Consider the following 27,529-nt stretch of genomic DNA (forward strand, 5'->3'; position numbering starts at 1 on the left):
AGAACAATGATGAATCTGTGAAGCATCTCACAACATGGATGAATCTGGAGGGCATTATGCTGAGTGAAATAAGTCAATCACAAAAGGACAAATACCGTACGAGAGCACTACTATAAAAACTCATGAAAAGGTTTACACACGAAAAGAAACAGTCTTTGATGGCTAAAAAGGTAGGGGAGAGGTGGGGATGAAAAAACACTAAATAGACAATAGGTAAGTGGTAACTTTGATGAAGGATAGAACAGTACACAATACTGGGGAAGCCAGCACAACCTGTACAAGGTCATGTAAGCTCCAAAGACACATCCAAACTCCCTGAGGAACTGAATTACTAGGCTGAGGGCTGTGGGAACCATGGTCTCGGGGAACATCTAGCTCAATCGGCATAATACAGTTTATAAAGAAAATGCTCTACATTCTACTTTGGTGAGTAGTGTCTGGGGTCTTAAAAGCTCGTGAGCGGCCATCTAACATACTCCACTGGTCTCACCCCATTGGGAACAAGGGAGTATGACGAAAACCAAAGACACAGGGGAAAGATTAATCCAAAGAACTAATGGTCCACGACTACCACGGCCTCCACCAGACTGAGTTCAGTACAACTAGATGCTCCCTGGCTACCACCACTGACTGCTCTGACAGGGATCACAATAGAGGGGCCCAGACAGAGCAGGAGAAAAATTTAGAACAAAATTCTAACTCACAAAAAAAAAGACCAGATTTACTGGCCTGACAGAGACTGGAGAAACCCCGAGAGTATGGCCCCTGGGCACCCTTTTAGCTCAGTACTGCAGTCACTCACGAAGTTCACCCTTCAGCCAAAGTTTAGACAGGCTCATAAAACAAAACAAGGCTAAAGGGGCGCAGGAGCCCAGGGGCAAGGAAAAGAAGGCAGGAGGGGACAGGAAAGGTGGTAATAGGGAACCCAAGGGTTGAGAAGGGAGAGTGTTGACATGTCGTGGGGTTGGTAACCAACGTCAGAAAACAATATGTGTACTGTTTAACAAGAAGCCAGTTTGTTCTTAAACCTTCATCTAAAGTATAACAACAAAAATTAAAAAATAGTAAGGTTATGTGGCACTTCCCTTATAATGAGTTACCTGTTTTCCAGCTCCCATCCCCACTGCAACTCCCTCTGCCCTCAATAAACTCAAGTGTTGTCCCTATTCAGTTCATCCTACCACACTAACCTGTACTCAGACACAAGTAGCATTCCTGCACTCCAGACCTTATGCCTTGCTTCCACCCTGGGTCACACCCCAGTAAACACCAATTACCTCCTTCCATAGGCCTAACTTTATCTTTTCCCTCACTGCAAACTTCTTTAATTCTGCAATATTCTTTAATTCGGATGAGATGAGAATGACAATTCTGGTTCCCGATGTATCCCTCTAAGTATCTTCCCTTTTTATAGATCATACTTCAGGCCAAAAACAAACTGTCAGAGTGAAAATGGCTAGAAAAAACATTTAATTGCAAACAGACTCTTAAAAACAAGAGATGAAAACTGTATCTGTCAGTTGACATGCTAAATCTGTTATACTGTCTTCAGTGAGAAGCCTTTACAAGTACAAAGCACTTAAGTACAAGTACTTAGCCCTCTACTCTTTTCATTATTGAATAATAGCAATTACCTATAATTATCCTTATACCCATGAGTTCTATTCCTTGGTAAATAAAAGTATAAGACCCTCTCTCTATTTGTCTGGAGCAACAGAGAAAGGAGAGTGTCTCGGTTATCTAGTGCTGCCATAACAGAAATACTACAAATGGGTGGCTTTAACAAACAGAAATTTATTTTCTCACAGTTTAGGAGGCTAGAAGTCCGAATTCAGAGCGCTGGTTCTACAGGAAGGCTTTCTCTGGTCAGCTCTGGAGGAAGGTTCTTGTCTCTTCTGAGCTTCTATTCCTGGCGACCTTCGTGTGGCTTGGCATCTCTCTTCCCCATCTCTGCATCTAGCCTGCTTTTTAATCCCTTTATATCTCAAAAGAAATTGACTCAACATACACCCTACACTAATCCTGCCTCATTAACATAACAAACACAACCCATTCCCAAATGGGATTATAACCACAGGCATAGAGGTTAGGATTTACAACATACATTTTTAGGGAACACAATTCAACCCAGAACAGTAGTTAAGCCTGTGAAATTACAGGACCCCACCCCACCAATAATATATGACTCCTCTCCCTGCCTGCTTTGATTTCTGCCTGCCTGGACCTGGGACAGAGGACTGCTGTCTGCACCTCTCAGGTTGCCCCTCCTTCACCCCAAGGATCTGTGAGTAATAAACTTCTTTGAATCTATTTTGTGTCTTGGTCTTGAAGCGCGCCTACAGTATTGAATCTAATATTCTCTGGGAAGAGAGGGTTTCCCCCTCACCCTAGATCGCAGGAGGCATATCCTCTCCTGGTGGCCCTATGTCTACTAACACAGTGGTTATTAGTTTACCTCCTGATACTGTATTTACATTAAGGGAGCTCCCCCTGAAGACCCTAGGCTCAAAACAGAATGGTTGCACAACTGAAAGAATGTAATCAATGCCACCGAATTGTACATGTAGAAATTGCTGAGTTGGTGTGTGCTTTGCTGTGCATATTCTCTACAACGACAACAAAAAGTAGAAGACCCCTATGTAATCTACTATTTTAACAAGACATTACTGTTTACATACGAGAAGCAATACATCACAGTGATTAAATGTGCAAACCAGCCAGGTTGCCTGATTTCAAATCCCAAGTCTGTTACGCACTGACTGGCAGATCACTTAACCTCTCTGTGCCTTAGTTTCCTCATCTGTAAAATGGGGAAATAATAGCATCTACCTCGTGGGGTTGTTTTGCAGGATTACATGTGTTAAGATTTGTAAAGCTGCTGGAGCAGTGCCTGGCACCTTGCAAGAGCTAGTCTTTACCAGTAGTATGCATCTTCTCGTCTTACTCTCCCAACACCTGGTGAAGTGGGTAGGCAGACATGGCTCTATCTTTTGCAGATAAGAATTAAGGCTCATGAAGCTAGTAACAAGCTTTGCTTATGAGGAGGTGGCGCTAGAACTCTGATCTGATTCCTGATGGGTACGTGTTCTGCGCATGTGTGCAGTGCAGCGCATAACAATGAACCCGTGTCTTCCTCAGGGCTTCTGATTCACAAAAGAACCCTTATAGCTGGTCATCTACAGATCCTGCCACAGCAAAGGGCTGTTAGGATAAGAACTTTCCTGTTTAGAACTGTTTGGCTTCCAGAAGACAGGGACAGACCTTCAATTTAATTTCAAGGCACGGCATGCCAGATGAGTAACAGAGGAGTTTTTACTTTCATCCTGGCAGAAAACGTGTTGCGCTTACTTTTTTATGAACAACCCTCAGGCAAGGAAAGCATCAAGCCACAAAGAAGGCTTTCTCCCCTTCAATACATTCTGTTAATGGTGATGAACCTGATATGAATACATGGAAACAACCGGAGAACACTGAAACACTATGTATTTATAGAGCACACCTCCCTGCTACAGAAGTTGTAGTTTCACAGATATTACTGAATTGAAACCCACAGTTTTTATCAAGAAGGCCACAGGCACAATCTCTGAGTTAAAAAATGAGGATAGCAATGCACAGAAAGGCAAAGGACAGTCTCAAGGTCATGGGCAGCAAGTCCATGGTGAAACACAGAAGCAGAGAACCGCCTCTTGGGGTAAAACATTGTCCTCCAAGCCACCCAATGCATTTTTGACGACCTGCATGGGTAAGTGTGACCTGGAAATTTGTAAGGGTGGGTGAAGGATGCAACGTGCTTGTATTAATTATTTAATTCCTGCAAAGTACATATGCTTTAGCATTGCTCAACCAGAGTCATGTTTTAATTCCCTGCAGGGGGAAAAGGACTCAGTGACATGAACTATGGCCATAGCAACTACCTGCAGTGCTGTTCTGCCCTCTCAAAGGAGTCTACTCCCCAGGGGCAGAGTGTACCTTCTCACAGTGAGAATGAGCTACCAGAGAGGAGCCTGAAACTCACAAGGCAAATTTGTGAAATGCTTTAGATTATTCTTCCCATTACTGGAGAAAAGGAATAATATGTAGTTAGCTGTGCATTACCAAAGTCAAGTCAATGCCATATGAAAACCACTGAAGTTTCAAAAAATCACTTATCAATGAAAATGGGATTAAACCAAAAAACCAAACCTGCTGCCATTGAGTCGATTCCGACCCATAGCGATCCTACAGGACAGAGGAGAACTGTCCCATAGGGCTTCCAAAGAGTGGCTGGTAGATTTGAAGTGCTGACCTTTTGGTTAGCAGCTGTATCACTTAACCACTGCACCACAGGGCTCCGAGAATGGGATTTGGGCCTATAAAATTAGTATCCATCCCACCTACAATTATTACTGCCATTTTCTTCACCTTTTATTCTCTTGCTGTCTTTGAGAAAGACAGGTTTTTCTAATGAAACATGGCAAAATGGGCAGAAAATCTGAGCTACTCTCTACTCTACCACTTGATTGCAGTGGGATCTTTGACAGGTCTTTAAACCTCTCTGAACCGCAGTTTCCCCTTCTTTGAAATGAATAGACACCATCTGTCCCTTCTATCTGAAAAGCTGTCAGGAAATAAGTAGGTAACAGATGAAATGTTATTAAGCTCAAACTAGAACTGGGAACTTAACAGTTGGGGAAAAGAATCAACAAGAATCTCTGTTAATGGTAACAGTGCTAGGGAAATGTGGATTATAAAATTAGAGGTGGGGTGACCTCCATAAACCGAGCCGTCCCTTGCACAGCTTCCATACACAATCCTAGTGTCTAAGACATGCGAGGGAAACTGATAGTGCAGAATTTCAAAGAGTTGTACATGGTAAATTATTGGATATAAAAATGTGTACACCTGATTGGGGGTATGTGTGTGTATGTGTGAGATGAGTGTATGTGTGTGTGTACATACATGTGCATGTGGGTATGTGTACATATGCGAGTATGCATATGTATGCAAATATGTCAGGATGCATGCGCGCACACCTGTGTGTATTTGTGTATGTGTGTGGATCTATATGTGTGTGCCTGTGTATATACATGTGTTAGAATTAGGTAACACCTAGAGAAAAGGCACCAAGTTCTTTCGGGCAATATCTAAGTCTCATGAAAAGCAACCAAAAAAAAAAAAGAGAAAGCTGAAGAATATTAGCTTTCTTTTAGGTCCAGTACTAAACAAATAACCTGATTTATGAGACAATGGTTGGTCACTATTTGAAAATGTGCTGGTTGACTTTTCTCATCTGAGAGTCCCTTTGATTTCACATTATTTCTTTTTCCAGAGCTCTTAAATCTAGTAAGTGACCCTTCTCTTTCTACTTGTCTCTAAGAAATCATACCAGAAGTTTTTAGTGTTTGGTAAGCTCCTATTGCCCCATGTGAATTCTTGTGAATAAAGGCTTACGTGCTAATTCTATCAATGTCAGCAGAATCAGAGATACTTTTTACTGTAATTGGTTCACAATTTGACTCCGCCTTGCATATTACTCACTGATCACTCAGCATGTACAAAGCCTGCCAAGGATGTGCATGGACAGCCAGTGTTTTTCTGTTTGGGCTTCATTTCATCTTTTACTGGGAGGGGCTACTTAGGGGTTAAAGAGCAGACTGGTAACCATCCTAGGTGTGCTATGCCATATGCTGCAGTGACCAGCATTCCAGGTCAAGGTCTTTTCTATTCAGTGTCAATTTCATCAAATCTGAACTGACTGTATTGGCAGAGGGCTTCAGGCCAGCCTTGTTAATGGGTACTGAAACTCATTTGTTGGTGTATCTGCTATGGCAACACACCCTTAGGCTGGGGGGAGAAAGGATTTCTGCCTGTGTAAAACCAACTGCTTCACCTATCTGTCTGTATGTTGAAGTGACTTCAAGTGGCCTCCTGAAGTGACTCCTGGCTGCACGTGTGGATACGTCCATTCAAGCGGCCCTGTGTTCACAAGAAAATATAAATCCACCCCTGCGTCCAGCTAGTAATGAAGACTAGCGATGCTCCAGGTACTTGCTGGAGATTATGATCACAAACTCATTGCTGCTCAATACCTTTCAAAAGCTCAGCTAGTGATGGAAGATTTCCTGAAAGGTATGCAGCCATCTGCTCCTCTGGATACTCTAGATCTCTCCCTGGACTAACCAGACCATCCCTAGAGTGAATTATACTGGGCCCCAGTAGAACTGTTCTCTCTGATCAGGTGATGTCATTGGCCTATATTAAGAGAGATGACATGAAACTGCCAGATGTAACCTGTCAGTGTGTTTACAACGTAGTCATGTTTCATACTGGCCCCTCTGTGAAGATCCTCGGGAGAAAACATCTCTCTGGTCTCTGTATCAAGAGTAGTTCTGCTTCTCCTGGGCAACTGATTTATTTTTACCTGGAGGGGATTTTGCATGTTGTAATTGGTCATGTTCCATATTTTGCACTGGCTTACAGCAATCTCAGAATAAATCTGTGGCTTGCTTCTTATGTTTAAATAAAACTTTCTGGCATGCATTTTGAGTATTAACCTTACCCCTGGCGATATCATACCTTATGTTTCCTCTGCTGCTTCTTTGCTAACTTTTTATTTTATTTTCCTGTGTTGAATAAATCTTGTCAAACCACTTTTAAACCCTTCGGAAACAAGATGAAGTATATTAAGAAAATGAGAAGCCACAGTGAGGCTGGGTAGTCAGTGAAACAGCACATGTGAAACTTCTCTGAACTCTAATCTTTGGTTTCTCATTAATACATCAGCTAATGGTCAGGACTAATTCTTAGATCTACAACTAATAACCACGAAAACCGAATCAAACCCATTGCCATCGAGTCGATGCCGCCATAGCAACCCTATAGGACAGAGAAGAACTGCCCCATAGGGTTTCCAAAGAGCAGCCGGTGGATTCGAATTGCTGACATTTTGGTTAATAGCTGAACTCTTAACCACTGTGCCACCAGGGCTCCTAACTAACAGCAGTGATGTTAAAGTCTAAAGAATAAAAACATGCAGGCATGATAAATAATAAGGGAAATTCAGAAATCAAGTTACAGAAGATGATGTATTCCAAAATCCATTGTTAGTCTCTCAACTCTTCAATCTCTTCTGGGAGCCAGTTACAAAAGACAGTGATGCTTCCTACATCTACCTGACGACAACATTTCACTGCCATTCAGAAGAACAATACTCCAAATGACCTACCGTGTTTGTGAATAAACGCGAGTCCTTGCAATATCTGGTACATGATATTCCTTATAGCAGACTCGGGAAACAACTTATTTCTGTAAGGGGCAGAAAGAAAAAGAAGGTTACAAATCTCGGTTTACATAAGAAAAAAAAAAAGTCCTGCTTTTAGTTCTTTTGATTATATGGAGTAAAAAAATAGAAAATATTTGCATACATGCTAATCTTTGACTTGATCCTTTGGTAGTAAAGAACAAAGAAAAAACAATCATTTATCCTTACAAGAGAGCTGCTTTACAAACACAAATACATTCAGTTATGCTACAAAGAAGAAAATATACATTTCAGTAAAAAAAAGAAAAAATTCCCTCAACATATCATATACAATACTAAAAATCTCCTCTCCCCATAATATAAACTAAAACTTTTAAAAACATTTTAGTAGGGAAAATTTAAGGACTTCTAGATGAAGGCCTTATGAAATACAGTTGATGTTAACATTTTCTCCCATTAGGCATACCACACAGTTTCACTGCTATTATTGACAATGAAGATGCTATTTGTTCACTGAAATCACTCAGGGAGATGCTATGAATGACGTTCATTTTGCCACCAAGAAAATGCGCCCAAGAGGCTTTACATGGTTCACTTTTAAAGTTCAAAATTACCATACCAGGTAAGTTTATTAGTCTTCTTCCCGAGAGACAAGCCCCCAAGCATGGTAGAATGAGAAGAACTGAAATAAACTTGGAAGCTTTCAATGGCAGTCTCAGGGGAAATGAAGCTGTGCACACCCCTGGACTGCAGCTACTTTGTCCATACGTCCTTGTGTGAATGCAGAGCTGCAGTGTGTTAAATCTCTGAGCTTCTTCAGGTAAACATCCCATTAAAACTTGAAAACGGCTACACTGAAACTACAGGGAAACCTAGAAGAGCCGAAACTCATTTCCAGGTCTTGCAACTTTTCTGCCTTTGACAGGGTGCAGTCTTACCACTTTTCTATTACTCATTTTAATGACAAATATTTGAGCTTTCCTTCTCTGACAGGTTTACGCCTTCCACAGGTTCTGGCTTTCACAGACTTTACTGTAGTTTCTGTGAAAATATCATAAGGCCTCAGTAGCAGGAGGGTGGTGGGTCAGGCCCCTCATCTAACAGGCAACTTCAAACAACAAAGCCCAAGTAGCAAGACTGTTAAGCGATTAGAGAAAGTCTTGGGAGACTGCAATAAGCATCCTTTTCGCAATATTTGTTTCTAAGATCATGACCAAACTGTACCTTTCTTTAATGAGCTGGTAAAGGTTTTCCTTCATGTACTCGAAGATAAAATAAAGATGATCGTTTTCCCTGATAACTTCTTTCAATTTTACGACATTGGCATGGTTGAGCTTCTTTAAAGACTGAAATATGAGGAAGAAAACCATGAGAGAAAACCTATTGTTGAAAAAGAAAAGCAACCCCATGTATGTTTAGAAAGAAACATCTAATTCTAGAACCACAGAAATGCTATTCACCTATGTCACAATTCGTATTGTATGGACAATTTAATAAACAGTATTTCTCTGCAGTCAATAGTAACTTTACATAGAGAAACTATTGTGATTAACTGACTAGAAGGTAAGTACTTCGCCATTAACTGGTATTTCCTGATTGCCTCCAGCACAGGCAATGCCCCAGTGGGCTATTGTTGGCCTGCCCCCTCCCAAGGATGCAATTCACGTTACAGCAGTAGCCAGAGCGGAGCCTATAAAGGAAGCTGAGACTTTAAGTTTTTTGGCATTGGAGAAGGCAGCTGCTTTGGGCTGAGATCACCAGCTAGCAGTCTGCAGGCGCTCTGAACTGGAAATTGTTCAAAGAGACTGAGGCTGATGGCCTGATTCTCTCAACTTCTGACTTCTGTCTGAATCATCCGTGTCCATGACCTGTGCAGCGCTCCTCCTTACAAAACCCACTGCCATGGAGTCGATTCCAACTTATAGCAACCCTATAAGACAGAATAGAACTGCTCCATAGGGCTTCCAAGGAGTGGCTGGTGGACTTGAACTGTGAACCTTTTGGTTAGCAGCTGAGCTCTTAACCACTGTGTCACCAGGGCTCCCCTCCTTACAAAGGGAGTTTTAATTACACAAGATGTGCTCCAGAAGAAGTCTCACTATAAAGACCCTGAAGTGAGATGAGAGAAATCCCCTAGCTTCTGAGAAGAGCAAAGGCAAAGAGAGTCAGACAGGGGATGAGGAGCAAGAGGGTGGCTCTGACAATGGGTATAATCTCTGATTATTCATTCTTCCTTCCACATAGGCAGTTTCCTCTTCTTGGAACATACAGTGAGTACCGCCATGTGCACATTATTTTCTGTTTGCATCACTAGTGCTACTGACGGTGAACAAATAGACTTTTGTACTAGTGAGCAGCAATCTAATTCATGTACAACAGCCAGAGAAATCCACGTGTTGGTTTGCTCACAAGAAAAAATCTTTAATGATCAGATTTTGATAGATTGTTTCCTTCAACGAAGACTCAAAACTTTGTCCAGTAGGATGAGCTCTTCAATTCAAAAAGCCTTGTCCTCACAGAGAAGTGAGGCCAAAAATAAATTCGAAAACTCTCTTTATCTTTGAATTTCATTTAAAAGAACATCCCTTTTATGAAACAAACAAAAAAGGTTTGAAGATGAGAATTTTAAAATAAACATCAAAATCTGGAAGGAAACGTCTAGGGATCAGAGTGAATGTGGAATAGGGTCAAGTTACTTCAAGCAGCTGGGAAGAGAGAAGAAATAGTCAGCGAATGAGAACAAAGTAAGCCTCTTCCCCGAAAGATAAGCTCCTGGCAAGAAGATGCTTCTCTGGCTGGGACTCCTCAGCTGTTTCTGTCCAACTTGCCAGATCTTTCTAGAATGAGCTAACCAGGCTGATTACTACTTTTAGTTGGGCTGGATTCCTGGCTCTCCATGAGTAACAAACACAAGCATTGCTACCTTGTACGTACTCCTCAGACACACTCACTGACTGCAGCTATCTTTTCTTCCTGTTTACTTAAAACACATCACCAGCAACAGCTGAGATGTCCAGTAGATGAGCAGCTTCCGAGTAAATCCACTTAGAGTAAAATGAAGTAGGTTTAAAGCTTTTCAAGAAGAGAGTTCTAGGCAGGGAGCGGGGTGTCTTCAGGTCTAAGCCTGAATCACTGGCCCCAGCCTAACAGAGTGGCTCACAACTCTTGCTTACTAAGCGAGGCTCGTGGTCAATAAAGTCTTTACTAGTTTAATATAAAAAGAACTAATTTTATGTGGGAGACTTCATTTGATTCATTTTACAGAGATATACTTCCAGGAAGAAGGTGTCTTATTTTATTTTATTGTTGTGCTTTAAGTCAAAGTTTACAATTCAAGTTAGTCTCTCATACAAAAATTTACACATATATTGTTCTGTGACCCTAGTTGCTCTCCCTATACTATGACAGCACACTCCCCCTTTCCACCCTGGATTGTGTCCATTCAAGAGGTGTCTTATTTTGACTCAGAAAAGGTTTGCAAAGGTGGGGTACAGGCTTTCTAATAAAAATATATTCACTAATATGATAACATAGTTATCTACTTTCAGCTATCACCTACATAACGTCATCATTTGCCCCCTTTTTTTGGGCATTCGTGAACAAATTGAAATGGAATAAATGCATCAACTATAAACTTAAGCATGTAAGCTATTTAATACATAAATTATTCCCAAGTGTATTAATAAATACCTTAACCTCCCGAAGGTTCATGCATTCCTCCCAGGAATAAAACTTTCTTTTCATTCTAAAAGAAAAGAAACAGATAGCATACTTACTTCCAGTAATAGTCTAAACTTTATATTTAAAAAAATGTTTTAGTTCATACGAGCTCCCAGACATGGCCAACACCTTGACTGCAGCCTCATGAGAAACTCTGAAGCAGAGAACCCAGCTAAGCCGTGCCCAGGTTCCCAATCTACAGAAACTGTGAGACAATAAATGTGTGTTATTTTAAGCCATTAAGTTTTGTGGTAATTTGTTATGTAATGGGCTGGGCCCAGACTGCAAAAGGCAAGTGGGTGAGGGGTAACAAAACAGTGGTCACCAGACTACCACCTATGTGAATGACCTAAAGTCAGTCACTTAATTTCTCAGAGTCTCAGTTCCCTCTCTTGTAAAATGAGGTTCATTATACCTACCCATCACTACCTCACAACAGGAGAAAGCACTCTGAAAAAGTACATAGTGCTATGGGCAAAGTAGTAAATCTAAAGTGAGAACGTTTTTAAGACAGCATCGTTGTAGAGTCAACAATCATGTAACCCACAGAAATCAATATCTGTGGTTCCTCTCCATGTCTCCTACCACTCCCCTTTAGAAAATCTTCAGACAGGGAATGGAGAGAGTAGAGTTAAAACTGTTGACAATGTGTAGTTTCAGGATCAATTCATGAGAGTGAAGGATGAAACTTACTTTTTAATAGCAATGAGTTCCCCAGACTCAATGCTTCTCCCCAGCAGGACGGAACCGTAGGTTCCATCCCCAAGCTGCTTGATTGTTGTGTATCTATTCATGGTGTGCTCGCTCAGGCCGGTCACTCATCTCAGGGCTGCGGCGGTTCAGTCCTGCAGTGGTAGCAGGCCTCCCCGGAGTGTAACCAGACTTTTCGATGGCAGCACCAGCACAAAGTATTCAATACAACGTGACTATCTCTCAAATACATACTTTCAAAGATCAGCCTTCTGCCTGTAGAGAACAATGAGACAAGGATAAATGCTAATGCGCTTTGAGTTGTGGGTTATGTACACTTTTATAGTCTAAATCAAGAGCCAGCAAACTACAACCCATGAGCTAAACCAGCCCACTAAGTGTTTTTTTTAAATAAAGCTTTATTGGAACACAGTTGTGACGTTCATTTGTATATTGTCTACAGCTACTTTTGTACTACAGCAGAGCTGAGTAGTTTCGACAAAGATTATATGGCCCACAAAGCTTAAAATATTCACTATCCGGCTGTTTACAGAAAAATTTGTCAGCCCCTAGACTAAATAATGCTCTCTTCCAATTTTTTATAAAACTAGAGATACCATGCTTAGAAAGTGCATTTGTCACTCGCTCAGAAATAACTTCACTGGTGATAGGGAACCCAAGGTTGAGAAGGGACAATGTGGACACGTCCTAGGGTTGTTAACCAATGTCATAGGGCAATATGTGTACTAACTGTTCAATGAGAAACTATTTGTTCTGCAAACCTTCATCTAAGATAGAAAAAAAAGAAAGAATTATCTATGTAAAATCAAATTGACAACAGCAACTCAAAAGGTTTGATGGGAAGCCTAGGAAACAGTGAGTTGAAGAGAATGGTGATGGAATAATTTGGAAAAGGATAGTGAGAATAGCAGCACAGGTGGAAGAATGTAACGGATGTCACTGAACTGTACATGTAGAAACTTTCAAAATGGTGTAACTTTGGCTATGTATATTTTCACCAAAAAAAAAAAGGTCCTCAAAGTCGAGAAGGGAGAGTGTTGACACGTTACGGGGTTCTTAACCAACATCATAAAACAACATGTGTACTGACTGTTTAATGAGAAAGTATTTGTCCGGTAAACCTTCATCTAAAGCACAATAAAAAAATTAAAAAGAAATCAGCTTCAATTCAATGCTTTTCTGCAGACTAACCATTCTGGGCAAACCCTGCATGATAACTATGCTCAATGCATACAAATTGTGGAGCTCAGAGAATCTGTGCTAAATATAAATTATTCTGTGCAATTTAGCTACAATTAACAATGTAAACAAAGAAAGTCAAGAGGTGCTAAAATTAAAGTTCCCCTTATAAAGAACTTACACGTGCTCTATAAACGATTTGTAGCTAGGCATCAACAGTGTTTTTACTACTAGACATTCACAAGCTAAACAATCAGCTAGTAATTCAGGGCCTGCAGGTAGGGTGTGCCTCTTTAAAAGCATTCAGTTATTTTTTCTTTTTTTTAATAAATTATTGACTTTTTCATTCATAAAATTGAGAGAATCATCAGTCTGCCCATAATGAAGATAATGTAGTATTAACTTATTCAAGTGATTGTAATGCTTTTAGACAAACGTTGAGTGCCATCAAGTCGATTCTGACTCATAGCAACCTTATAGGACAGAGTAGAACTGTCCCATAGGATTTCCAAGACTGTAATCTTTTTTGTTTTCTTTTTTTAATGATATTTTATTGTGTTTTCAGTGAAGGTTTACATTTCAGTTTAGGTTTCCATTAGACAATTTCCACACAAATTAGTTGGTGATGTTGGTTACATTCTTCATAATGCATGAACATTCTCACTATTTCCATTCTGGTTGTTCCGTTTTCATTAATCTAGTTTCCCTGCCCCTTTACCTTCTCATATTTGTTTTAAAGTAATTATTGACCATTTGGTATCACATGGAGCCCTGGTGGCACAGTGGTTAAAGCACTCACCTGATAGCCAAAAGGTCAGCAGTTCAAACCCACCAGCCACTCTGTGGGAGAAAGATGTGACAGTCTGCTTCTATAAAGATTTACAGCCTTGGAAACCCTGTGGGGCAGCTCTACTCATCCTATAGGGTCCCTATGAGTTGAAATCAACTCAATGGCAATGGGTTTGGCTTGGTTTTGGTTGGTCTCATATAAATGATTTTTTAAAGCAGCACAGTACTCATGGGCAATATTCTTTATTTTGTGAGCCAATCTGTTACTTAGGTAAAAGCTGACCTCAAGAGCTTATTTCAGTTCAAAGTTTAAAGAGTATCACAGGGTAAGAGTCTCAGCGAGTCCTCCAGTCCCAGCTGGTCCAGTAAGTCTGGATTTTTTAAGAATTTGAGGTTCTGTTTCACGTTTTTCTCCCATTCTATCAGGATTCATCTACTGTGTCCCTGATCAGAATGGTCAGTGAGCACTATATAGTTCTTAACGGTCTCGGTAGATGAGGCTGTGGTTTGTGTAGACTATTAGTCCTGTGGACTAGTTTCGTCTTTGAATCTTTGGTTTTGTTTTTTCTCTTTTGCTGCGGATGAGTAGAGACCAATAGTTGTATCTTAGATGGCTGCTGTCTTAGTCATCTAAGTGCTGCCTTAACAGAAATACTACAAGTGGATGGCTTTAACAAAGAGAAGTTTATTCTCTCACAGTCCAGTAGGCTACAAGTCCAAATTGAGGGCATCAGCTCCAGGGGAATGCTTTCTCTGTCGGCTCTGGAGGAAAGTCCATGTCATCAATCTTCCCTTGGTCTGGGAGCTTCTCTGTGCAGGAACCTCAGATCCAAAGGACACACTCTGCTCCCGGCACTGCTTTCCTGGTGGTATGAGGTTTCCATGTCTCTCTGCTCGCTTCTCTCTTTTATATCTCAAAAGAGATTGGCTTAAGACACTACCTAATCTTGTAGACCTCATCAGTATAACTGTCACTAATCCATCTTACTACATCATGGTGATAGAGTTTACAACACATAAGGAAATCATATTAGATTACAAAATGGTACACAATCATACAATACTGACAATCAAGACCCAGCCAAGTTGACAGATATTTTTGGAGGATACAATTCAATCCATAACAGCTGCTCACAAGCTTTAAAGACTCCAAGGCTGTAATCTTTACGGAAGTAGATTGGCACATCTTTCTCCTGCAGAGCAGCTGGTGGGTACGAACTACTGACCTTTGGGTTAGCAGACAAACACTTAAGCACTGCACCACCAGGGTTCCTTAGACAAACATTAATGAGATGTAAATGCTTAAATAAGAATTGAGGCATGTTTTTTAAAAATGATGATTCAAAGTATGTGACATTCTGCATTTAAATCCAGTCTGTGCAGCTTCTCCTTCCAGAAGAATTCCAATTCATAAATGTGGAAAGAAAGAGGGAAGTAGAAACTCAATATTAGGCAACCACCACAGTAATATTTATTGCAGACGGTCTACTGATGGATGGCAAAATTAGTGGATGAAAGTTTGAATAGAAATAGGACATTTTACATAGTCTCAAGGTAGCTCTAAGATATTTATAAACTTCAAAGATAAAGTTGGTAACTTTATAGGGGAAAGATCCAGCAGAAACCTCCTTAGCCAAGTGATCAAGTTGAACATCAGGTGTAATAAGACATACTGATATAACGAACCCATCCCTTGATATGACGCACTGAGAAGGGAATAGTATCACTCCCGTGAAATTCTTAGAAAAAATGCATAAACTCAATTAAATCATGAGAAAACATCAGACAAACCCCAAATGAGAGAGTCTACAAAACAACTGACCAGTACACTGCAAAAGTATTAAGATCTTGAAAGACAAGGACAGACTGAGGAACTGTCATAAATTAGAGGCAACTAAATGTAATGTGGGGTCCTGGATAGAGAAAAAAGGTCATCAGTGGAAAAATCGATGAAATTGGAAGAAGGTCTGTAGTTTACTTAATAACCAAAAAACCAAACCGGCTGCTGTCAAGTCGATTCAGTTTACTTAATAGTCTTGTACAAGTCTAATTTCCTGGTTTTGATGACTGTAATGTGATTATCTAAGATGCTAACATTAGCGGAAGCTAGATGAAGGGTGAAAGATATGGCAGTCTGCTTCTGTAAAGATGTACAGCCTTGGAAACCCTATGGGGTAGTTCTATTCTGTCCTATAAGTTCACTATGAGTTGCAATCGACTTGACAGCAGTGGGTTTGGTTTTTTGGGTTTTGGATGAAGCGTTTACAGGAACTCTCTGTACTACTTTTGTAAGTACTATTTCTTTAAGTTTAAAATTAGTTCAAAATGAAAAGTTAAAGAAATTCACCTGCTCTGTGCTCTTGTGAAGGCTGTGTATGAGCTTGAGAAGCGTTAAGAAATGGAAAGGTTATGCCTGATTTCACCACATTCTTATAACTGGAAGAACTTTGAGAAATCGAGCTCCTCCCCACCCCATGCTCCTTTCCTCCATAAGCATTCATTCATTCATTATTGTGGTAAGATATACATACAACAAAAAGTTTCCCATTTTAACCATTTTTTATTCTTTTTTAAAGATTTTATTTATTTTGTTGTTATTGTGGAGAATATACACAGCAAAACATACACCAATTCAACCATTTCTACATGTACAATTCAGTAACATTGATTATATTCTTCGAGTTGTACAACCATTCTCACCCTCTTTTTCTGAGTTGTTCCTCCCTCATTAACATAAACTATCTGCCCCCAAAGGTTCCCATCTAATTTTTCAAGTTGTTGTTGTCAGTTTGATCCCATATAAATAGTTTTTAAAAGGGCATAATGCTCAATGCAGACATTTTTTATTAGTTAAGCTAAACTATTATTTGGTTTTAAGAAGACTTCAGGGGACATTTTTGGTTTAAGGTTTAAAGATTACCTCAGGCAATAGTTTGAGGTGTTCATCCAGCCTCCATGACTCCAGAAAGTCTGGAGTCCATGAGAATTTAAAATTCTGTTCTACATCTTCCCACTTTTGATCAGGATTTCGCTACAGAATCTTTGGCTTTGGTCAAAATGTTCAGTAGTGGTAGCTGGGCATCACCCAGTTCTTCTGGTCTCATTGTAAAGGTGTCAGTTGTTAATGGAAGCAATTAGCCACATTTTAACCATTTTTAAGTTTAAAATTAAATCGCATTCATTACATTCACCTTGTTGTGCAACTATCACCACTATCCATTGTCAAATGTTTTTTCATCATCCCAAATGGAAACTCAGTATCCCTTCCACAATAACTGGCATTCCCTCCTTCTTCCAATCCCTGTTGTTGTTAGGTGCGATCGAGTAGATTTTCGACTCATAGTGACCTCATGTGACAGAGTAGAACTGCCTCATAGGGTTTTCAAGACTGTAATCTTTATGGGAGTCGATTGCCAGGTCTTTCTCCTGTGGAGTTGCTAGGTGAGTTTGATTCGCCAACCTTTTGGTTAGCAGCCAAGCGCTTAAATGTTACGCCACCAGAGCTCCCTCCAACCCCTGGTAACCACTAATAAACTTTTGTCTCTAACCCCCTAAGCATTTTAAGGACCTTGGTTAGGGGTGCATTTTCCTTCTTGAAGCTCTTCAGGGACTGACTCCCTACAACTTCCTTCAGCAGCTCTTTACAGTGATGCATCTAGTCTCTGATTAATAAATACGTATAAAGCACTTCCTATGTGTCAGACCCCAGGTTAAGCACTGGGGATACAAAAACCAGTAAAATGTGATTCCTTCTTTCAAAGAGCCTAGAGTCTCACAAAGAAGGATGACAGTGGAGGATAAGAGGGGGACAGATATGTATTCATGAATACTCAATAAAACAAACAAAAAAACTAAACCCACTGTCGTCGAGTTGATTCTGACTCATAGTGACCCTACAGGACAGAGTAGAACTGCCTCATAGGGTTTCCAAGGAGTGACTGGGGGATTTGAACCGCTGAACTTAGGTTAGCAGCCAAGCTGTTAACCACTATGCCACCAGGGCTCCAAATACTCAATAGGGTATTTTAACTATGTTTAGGGTAAGAATGTGGGGAGGAGTTAAGGAAAAAGCCCTCTGGCTTCCAGCTGTGCCAGTTCCACTTGGGCTCAGAAGGGAAGTAAGAAAAGTCTTCATAAAAGAGGTCACCCCATCTGAGTCTTGAAAGAAAAAGAAAAGTAGGTGTTTTATCAGGTAAACAGGGTTTGGGGAAGTAGGGAGCTTGGAAGTGGATAAAAATAACCTCCAAGTTTTGTTTGTGGAAAAGCCACATGTGCCATTTTTAAAAACATGGGCTTTGACTGGATCCTGTACTGGAGGGGAATAAAATGTTATAAAGGGCATTATTGGCTCAATTGGAACAACTGGAATATGGATGGTCGATTAGATAAAAATATTACATCTGTGTTAAATTCACCGAACTTGATGCCCAGCCTGTGGATTTATAGGTAAAGGGCCTTGATGTATGCGATATATTCTCAAATGGGTAGAACAAAAATTATACACTCACATATATTAAATATATGTGCGTACTTAATACATGTGTGTGTTAAATATATACATATATATAGAGAGAAAGAAAGCACACATGCAAGTGAGCAAGAACACACAAAAATCAGCTGCCATAGAGTCGATTCTGACTCATAGTGATCCTATAGGACAGAGCAGAACTGCCCCATAGGGTTTCCAAGGCTGTAAATCTTTACAGAAGCAGACTACCACATCTTTTTCCCACAGAGCTGCTGGTGGGTTCTGGTGGGTTCAAACTGCCAACCTTTCAGTTGGCAGCCAAGTGCTTAACCACTGGGCCACCAGGGCTCCTTAACCAAAACCAAACCAAACGGGTTGTCATTGAGTCGATTCTGACTCATAGTGACCCTACAAGACAGAGTAGAACTGCCCTATAGGATTTCCAAGGAGCAGCTGGTGGATTCGAACTGCCGACCTTTTGGTTAGCAGCCAAGCTCTTAACCACTACACCACCAGGGCTCCTTAAGCATACACAAATGGGGTAAAATGTATATAGGTATTCTTTGTAATATCCTTCAATTTTCCTATAAGTCTGAAATTATTTCCAAATAAAATATTGTAAAAATTTTCCTCAAATGGTAAAAAAAGAGTATTGTTAAAAAAGATATATATACATATTAAACATTTTATTTTAGCTTAAAACTTACAAATGTAGATTTATTTAATAAAATCTAATATTACTTTGTTCAGAAGTCAAAACACTATCACACAACATGGCTCCTCTACTTTATAACTACCATATTGTAGACTCTTGTGGATTCAGGCTGTGCTTCAACATAACAACAAAAGAGCATATGGCCACAGGACGAGCAATTTATGGCTCTGAGTTTGCTTTTCTCTCTTTTTCTTCTTCTTCATATTTATCTCCATCTATTTTTGATATGGCATATATGATTTCTACATCATTCATAATTTCACTTTCCAACAAATGTAACTCTCAAACCATTGCTGAATTTCATCTTCCTAAAAATCATTTGAACCTTTATTTGTCTAAGATCAGCTAGCTACTAAACTACATCTTTTATTAAAAAAAAAAAAAAAAAAAAGTAAACTTTGACCCTAGAGGCAATGGAAAGTCAACTAAGGTTTGGTTTTTTTTTTTTTTAACCAAGGAAATAATATGATCAGATTTGCATTTTGTAATACAATGGTTAGAATATTTTTATTCATGCTCAACCAAAATTTACCTATTCTAATTTAATCTAATCCCTCTGTGCTTAGTTTTTTTGTGGAGATAAACTGTCTCATAAAAATGTGGATGTACATGTAATCAGTAATCAAGTGTGTATCCCAGGTTCTTACTGCCTGAATTATACAACGTTTCCTCATAGGACCTATTTTAAATTTTCCAGTCCTTTAATTATGTTTGGCATTCACCTCAAAATCCGCTCACATTTCTCCAACCCCTTGATGATTTGTGGTGACCAAATCTTAATAATGATGCAAGAAATTCATATCACAATCTTTTAATACATTCCAGGAGTATCCGGAATCTTTTTTTTTTTTTAATGGTATTATACTACTGACTCACATCCACCAATTATAATCATAGAAGCCTTTCTTTGATAGATAAGGTCCTACTACTTCCTCATCCACCTAAATTGTACAGTTGGGACAACAGTTTTCTAGATTATCATCGAAAAAGCTATTGGGAAAGAATTAAGAGCTTTATTGAAATCAAGATAGATTGGGTCATTCATTCAACAATTCCTCCTTGTTACAATCTGTTAGATTTCAAGGAATAAAATCAAATTATTTTGGCAAGCTTTGACTTTCACCATGCCCTGGTAATTGCTTTGTAGTATCTTATGTTATTTCAGGAAATTACATAATGATTATATGACGGATCAGACTAGAGTCTCTTTAGGCGTTGATGTCATGCTTACAAGTATATACTTTACTCAACCTTTACTGAGCACTCACCATATGGCAGGTAGTATGCAAGGCTTTGGGGACACATTATGGATAGGGTCCTTTCTTTAAATAACTCGCAATCGTTACACACATGAAAAATGTAGAAAATGCTACGAGAACATGGTAGAAAGAGCAACCAACTCCTGGGAGGAGAGAAGAGGTCTGACAAAGCTTCCAAGAAAAGGCAATGCTAAAGTACTGAGGAATGAAAAAGGTTTTCTTATACACAGAAGGGAGGGAAAGGAATTCTAGGTGGAGGAAACTGTATGCAAAAGTATAGTGGGTACAAGAGCTTGGTATGTTCACAGGAGGACAGATGTCTAGTGGTTCTTATCCTGGCTGAACAGCAGAATCACCTGGGGAACTTTAGCGAACACTGATGCACAGGCCCCACCCCCAAGAGGTTGGTCTTGGGCAGGGAATGAGTTTTCATAGTTCTGAAAGCACTCCAGGTGATTCTAATGTGCAACCAGGGTTGTGACGTACAGGGCATAAAACCCATCGGGAGCTGTGGGGAAATGGCAAAAAATGGCTAGAAACTTAGGATGGGACTCGATTATGAAGGGTATGTGTTATACAGGAGTTTGGCCTTCATCCTGCAGAAGGGACCTCTCCAGGGTTTTTAAGCTAGAAATGACACAGAGAAGATTCCTCTGGAGACTGAATAGAGATAAGAATAGAGGCTAGAGGCAGAGAGTAGTCAGAAGCTACTGTAATAGACCAAGTGAAATATGATGAAGGCTTGAATTAAGACACTAAACCAAAAAAACCAAACCAGTTGCCGTCAAGTAGATTCCGACTCATAGAGACCCTACAGGACAGAGTAGAACTGCCCCATAGAGTTTCCAAGGGGCGCCTGGTGGATTCTAACTGCCGATCTCTTGGTTAGCAGCCAAAGCACTTAACCACTACGCCACCAGGGTTTCCATGAATTAAGAGAATGGACTGGGTTAATCGCAGATACAGGAAGAGACATGGGTTTGGGATAGGGAATGTGTGTGTATGTGTATATCTGGAGAATGTGCTGAGACAATGGGTTCTGTTTTCTGGGGCACTGAAGTTGAGGTGTGTACAAAACCTCTTCTTAGAGATGATCAGCAGGCAGCTGCAAATAGGTGTAAGGTTGTTGTTGCTGTTTTTTTTTTTCTTTTTCCCAAATAGAGGTGCATTACTGGAGTTCTTATTAGGAGCACAGTGTTCAGATAAGACTGATAAATGCACAACTCCAGGGCTCTCCATTCATATAGAATGTAACATGAATGGTACCTACCAGAGTTGTACAACATGGCAGCCCTGGGTCCAGAACAAGGGAGATGATAGTTTCATCATACTCCTGAATTATTGTCCAATTCTGGATGCCAAACTTCAAGAGAGACATCGAAGAACATAGCGAGGGGACTAAACAAAAGTACGAGAGTGTCTTAGTTATCTAGTGCTGCTATAACAGAAATACCACAAGTGGATGGCTTTAACAAAGAGAAATTTATTCTCTCACAGTCTAGTAGCCTACAAGTCCAAATTCAGGGTGCCAGCTCCAGGGGAAGGCTATCTCCCTTTGTCAGCTCTAGGGGAAGGTCCTTATCATCAATCTTCCCCTGATCTAGAAGCTTCCCAGTGTAGGGACCCCGGGTCCAAATGACACACTCTGCTCCTAGCACTACTTTCCTGGTGGTATGCGGGCCCCCTGTCTCTCTGCTAGCTTCTCTCTTTCATATCTCAACAGAGATTGACCTAAGACAAAATCTAATCTTGTAGATTGAGTCCTATCTCAATAACTTCACAAAGGTAGGATTTACAACACATAGGAAAATTGCATCAGATGACAAAATGCTGGACAATCACACAATACTGGGAATCATGGCCTAGCCAAGTTGACACGTTTTGGGGGGACACAATTCAATCCATGATAGAAAGTGACTGAAGAAACACGGGATTCTTAAAGCAAAAGAGAGTTGGGAAACCAAGATAATTGTTTCATGTATACAAAGAAGTATCAGAAGAAGAAGAAGTTACTCTATACAGATCCAGAAAAACAGAACCATGGCCATGGTCTGAGCTTTCTACTTTCTAGTGAATTATTTCCCATACCAAAAAAATGAAGTGGTATTAAGCAAATTAGCATTAGGCAAGAAGCATCACTTAACCCATACTCATGTTTGACCACATCCCAGCAAGAAGTGGTTAAAGTGGTTGAGATCAGTATTGTTCAGTAGTTCATCATTTTTGTGGTGGCCCAAATATGATGATTCATATCATAATCTGACTCATCATAATCTGAAAGTAAAGAATAAAAACTCACTGTTGTTCTGGAAAAACAGGGCAACAGACAATGCACTAGAAAAAAAGAAGGGAGAGACAGCAGACGCCATTGCTGCCGTACCCAAAGCAGTGTTTCCTTTCTTCCTTAGTTTTCAGAACACTGATTTTATTCAGGATTTAACATACTCAGGGATGGTGGGCAAATACCCGCAACCCCAAGTCATGAACTGAAATCAATCTGAGTCAAGCAAAGTAATTCCACTCCCTATTAAAAATTGGTTTAGAAGTGGGACTGTGGCTCTGACTTATGAGATGGGAAGGGGAGTATGTTGCAGATGGAAGAGTAAAGCTGCTGAGAATCTACTTACTGATAAAGACAGTTGACAAGAATGACTGCTCCACCTTTCTGCCTTCAACATGGTTGTGTAAAACTGTAGTGTTTAGGGATGAGGCAGCTTTCATGTAATTATGAGAAGTCAAATCTAAGGACAAGAATCCCATCTGCTGAAAATGGAAGGAAGGAAAAGAAGGAAGAGGCTGAGTCCTTCATGATATCCCTGGGCTTGCTGCATGATCTCTGAAAATATTTGCCTCAGATTTCTTGTTATATAACCTAATTAAAGGTCTTTGTGGCTAAAGCCACTGTTAGACATTCTATTAAGTACAGCTGCAAGCATTCCTGATCCAGAGGACAAGATATACTGACTTTGAGATGAAAAATGAATTCTCTATAGGAGGTGAGAGACAAATAGTCCTTTTTTAGTTAGAATAGTTTTGAATACTGAAAGAAGTGTAGAGCTAGAGGAAAATTAGAAGTCTCTATTATTCTAAGGTTCATTTTCCATCCACCATTATCTGCTTCCACTTTGGAAGAACATATGACTGCAATCCTATTGTGGTGTGAAAGGTGAACTGTCTGAGAATGGTCCTGAGTATCACTTGGGGTTGCCAGGACTACTCGACAGCTGGGACTAGGGGTTCCCTCTTCTCCCCAGAGTGTATCCAAACCTAATTTTTGTTGGGCCTTAAGGATTCCCACATGCTGGGCAGATACCTTTCTCACTTACTGTCTTCAGCTGGCACCTTAACCAAGAGTCCACAAGTGTCTGATTATGTCCCTACTGACAAGACTGTTCTCACGCCCACACTGTATGTACAACACAGCACCATAGTTCCAACAGCTCTCCATGGAGATGGTAAGAAATTGGGACACTCAGTGCCTCTCTTCTCTTTCTATCCCTTCATTTGGAAGCTTCCGCTATCGAGTCTATTCCTTAACTCGTGCCGGGTAAGTTTGTGGAATTTTGTCCCGAGCCCTGTAGCATGGCAGGTGGCAATCATGAAAGCATCTTGCTAGACAAGTGAGTCCCAAGGTGGAGTCCACTCTGCATGTCACTGATAATGAAACTTACCACATGTGGCAACAGAGCTTAAGTCATAGGCAACTAAGGAAATCATAGAACTCTCAACTTGAATTATAGCAGGAAAAAATTACAGCACACATGACTTTTTTTTTTTTTGTACATTCCTCTTTGATACTTCATAGGAGACAGCTACATCTACAGATGTAGTTTCTTTCTTCCAAGAAAGAAGCAGACAAATAACAAAGATGTTAAATGCATATGTGAAACTGCTGCTATTCTTTTTGTAAAAGTTGGGTACTTGAAAGTACTTTATTTACTCAGTATTTTGGAATGCCATTAAGAATAATGGCCACCAAGCTACCCCATGTCTTTAATTGTCGCTAACTCAGTCTCAACTCAGTACAAAAACAAATCAATATATCAATTCTGGTTCCTCTCAAGCATATCATGTCTGCTTCTCTCCACAACATTTTACCTGTAAGTTATTCCAATGAGACCTCAGTCCGTAAGTAGAAGACATTTTCTATTGCTGGGTTCTTTTCAACTTGGTATAAAGGCCAACTATTGTCTTTTCTAGGGCTATGTGGTTTACCTACATTTAGGATGCACAATATAGAATTATGTGACATATATATTTAAGGAAGTATATGCATATATATTTGAGATATACAGACATATCTGAAATAAAAGAAGTTAAAGCATCAACAAAGTATCACTTGAGTGAAAAATTATATGTGAGATGTTATGCTCAGTACTGAGACATAGTCCTGGCCTCTGGGAACTTCCAATCTACCTAGAGACGTGGAACATACACAAATGACCAGGACACATGGCTTGTTGTTGTTAGTTGCCATCAAGTCAATTCCAACTCATGGCAACCCCACGTGTGCTGAGGAGAATTGCTCCATAGGGTTTTCAAGGCTGTGACTTTTCGGAAGAAGATTGTCAGACTGTCTTCCAACGTGCCTCCGGGTGGCTTCAAACTGCCAACCTTTTGGCTAGTAGTCAAGCGCTTAACCATTTATGCCACCCAGACACATGGCAGTTGGGGTAAATTCCTAAGAGGAGTGGAGATGACAAGAGTGCTTCAGGTGCATGAGGTAGGAGAAGTCACTTTGATCACTGGCTAGGAATCTCAAGGAAGGCTTTGGGCCACGAACCTCTAAATAACAGCTAATTTCTCTTGGTAAGCATGGTCACTTATCTGTATGCTGATCTATGTATCACTGACAAAAAATTATTCTAAAAAAGTTTAAAATTTTTTTTTATCAGTTGTATTTATTTCCTGTGGCTGCTGTAGCGAATTACCACAAATTTAGTGGCTTAAAACACCAGAAATTTATTTTCTCACAATTCTGGAGGCCAGAAGTCTGAAATCAGTATTACTGGGCTGAAATCAAAGTACTGGCAGCACTGTGGTCCCTTCCTTGCCTCTTTCAGCTTCTGGTAGCTGCCAGCATTCCTTGACTTATGGCCACATCACTCCAGTCTTGGCCTTCTTGGCCACACTGTCTTCTCTTCTTCTGTTTGTCTTCAAATTTCCCTCTACCTCCCTCTTACAAAGGCACTTGTGATTATATAGAGCCCACCAGGATAATCCAGGCTAATCTCTCCATCTCAAAATCCTTAACTTAATCACATTTGCAAAGTCTATTTTGCCAGATAAGGTAACATTCACGGGCTCTAAGGATTAGGACTTTATATCTTTGGGGGCCATTATTTAGCCTACCACACCGGCCAAAGAAACCTCCCAAAATTTTCATACAATCATCTGTAGTTTCCACTCAATCAAAATGGAATATTTCAGGATGGAAATCAGAAATCTATGCCTACTTACCCAATGAACTATGGAATCTCAACGAACGTTAATTTTGTCCAGTGGACAAGGCTTCACAATTCCGGCTGAAGTCTCTGAGTACATGACATTAGCATACAGAGATTCCAAACTGTGAGGACCAGAAGCTACAAACTGGCAGCCTAGGGGCTGAATCCAGAGGGAGGCTTTGCATCTATATTTAAAAATAGGGAACTTCATATTTTAAAAAAATCCAGATTTGGGGCTTATCTGGAAAAACTGAGGAGCTAACAACACAGGGTCCTTAGCCCTCCATGGTAATAAAAAGCTAGAGAAGGGCCATCACTACCCCTTTAGACTGAGTGTGTGCTCTGTACCTCATAACAGTCCCCACCTCTCCCTGATGTCCCCAAAACAGATGCGATGTCAACTGCCATTTACTTTTATGCTTTCACAGCTACTGATCTACTAGAAGAAAAATACTTCTCTGTTCCTGTGTTTCTATCAAAAGTGAGAAAGACAGCCTAAAAAAACCTCATGTTTGAAAAAAAATTGGAGAGAACTTTTTTTTTTAGATGAGAGGAGCAATTCCGTTCTGTTTAACAAGCACACACCTGGCTTCGTTGAGTCTTTTACACTTTCTCCTGTGTCCCCCCCGACAGCATTTGGATTACAGTTCCTGGCACAGATGGTCGACACTGCCTGAGACATGAATAGAATGTAGCAGCCCATCCATCAACTTGGGAATTAGCATGTTAGAACTGACAGCACTTCTAGATGGTGCTCTGACTCTAGGAATTAACCTGGACAAATCATTTGCTATAACTAATCCACATTTAGTTTTCTAATGTATCAAAAAAGCCAAACATGTAATAATAATAATAACAATAATAACTTTAGAGCTTACTACGTACAAGATGGGGTCCCTGGGTGGTGCAAACTGCTGCTAACACACTTGGCTGCTAACCGAAAGGCTGGAGGCTCAAGTCCACACAGAGACACCTCAGAAGAAAGACCTGGCAATCTAATTCCAAAAAATCAGCCACTGAAAACCCCATGAAGCACAGTTCTACTCTGATACACACAGGGTCATCATGAGTCCGAATCAACTTGACAGCAACTGGTTTTGATCTGCACAGTACTGCTGTAAGTGCTTTGCATATCTGAGTTCATTTGATCCCCACAACTGTACAGAGTAGGTACTATTATTATCCCTATTTTACAGATAAAAAAACTGGGGCACAAGCATTTTGCCCACTGTACAATTATTATTAGCCTTCCCATTTTACAGACAAGGAAACTGGGACACAAGTTACTTGTCCAAGGTTTGGCAACTAACAAGTGGTGGGACTAAGACTTAAACCCAGACAGGCTATACTAAGCTTCAGGAAAAGGTTGCAAAAGATCAAAATATCATGAGATCTTTGGAAGATCTGAGAATGAGAGGAATTAGAAGCACTTTGTATCTCAAAGGCCAAATGTGAAAACCAGTGACGTAACTATGCTACAGTTGGCCTCATTCTGCAATCAAACATTAGCAAATCCACAGTGACTTTGCCTACAGCAGAGGTAAAGTGAATGTAGACAAAGAAGTCCCAGTTTTAACTCAGCACTGACCTGCTGTGACTCAAAGCATCTCTTAGTCCTCAGGTTTGCTTTCTGTAAAATAAGGGCGTTGGAGTTGATGATTTGAGATGGTTTCCTCCTCTAGAACTCTGTGATTCTGTCTGTGACTCTCTGTCAGGAATCAAGCTAGCATTGGATAAATGTTTCCGCTTTTCCTTTCACAAGCACAAAAGCAAGCAATGAGAAGACAGTGCCTCCAAGGGACCCTGCATGCTACACAACATCTCTTTCAAGAGGAACAAGGACCCTGGTGCCTCAACCAAGCCTGAGGTCAAAAAATCTACTCCTTCTCGATCACTAGCCATTAGAGAAATGCAAATTAAAACCACAATGAGATACCATCTCATACCGGCATTACTGGCACGAATCAAAAACACTGGAAATAACAAATGTTGGAGGGGCTG

General features: G+C 40.2%; 1 protein-coding gene across 2 annotated transcripts in view; it reads right to left on the reverse strand.

Annotated features, from left to right (window-relative positions):
* CILK1 (ciliogenesis associated kinase 1) overlaps positions 1-27,529 on the reverse strand; it is a 73,971-nt gene that overhangs the window by 31,884 nt on the left and 14,558 nt on the right. For both annotated transcript variants that reach the window (XM_023742662.1, XM_004388727.2), the window contains exons 2-5: positions 11,654-11,926; positions 10,931-10,985; positions 8,465-8,586; positions 7,205-7,284 (exon numbers count right to left, since the gene is read on the reverse strand). In XM_023742662.1, the coding sequence (XP_023598430.1) occupies positions 7,205-7,284; positions 8,465-8,586; positions 10,931-10,985; positions 11,654-11,754 (358 nt within the window). In that variant the 5' untranslated portion in view covers positions 11,755-11,926. The remainder of the gene's footprint in view (positions 1-7,204; positions 7,285-8,464; positions 8,587-10,930; positions 10,986-11,653; positions 11,927-27,529) is intronic.

The sequence above is a fragment of the Trichechus manatus genome, unplaced genomic scaffold, assembly GCF_000243295.1.
Source record: "Trichechus manatus latirostris isolate Lorelei unplaced genomic scaffold, TriManLat1.0 scaffold00215, whole genome shotgun sequence".
NCBI classification, from domain to species: domain Eukaryota; kingdom Metazoa; phylum Chordata; class Mammalia; order Sirenia; family Trichechidae; genus Trichechus; species Trichechus manatus.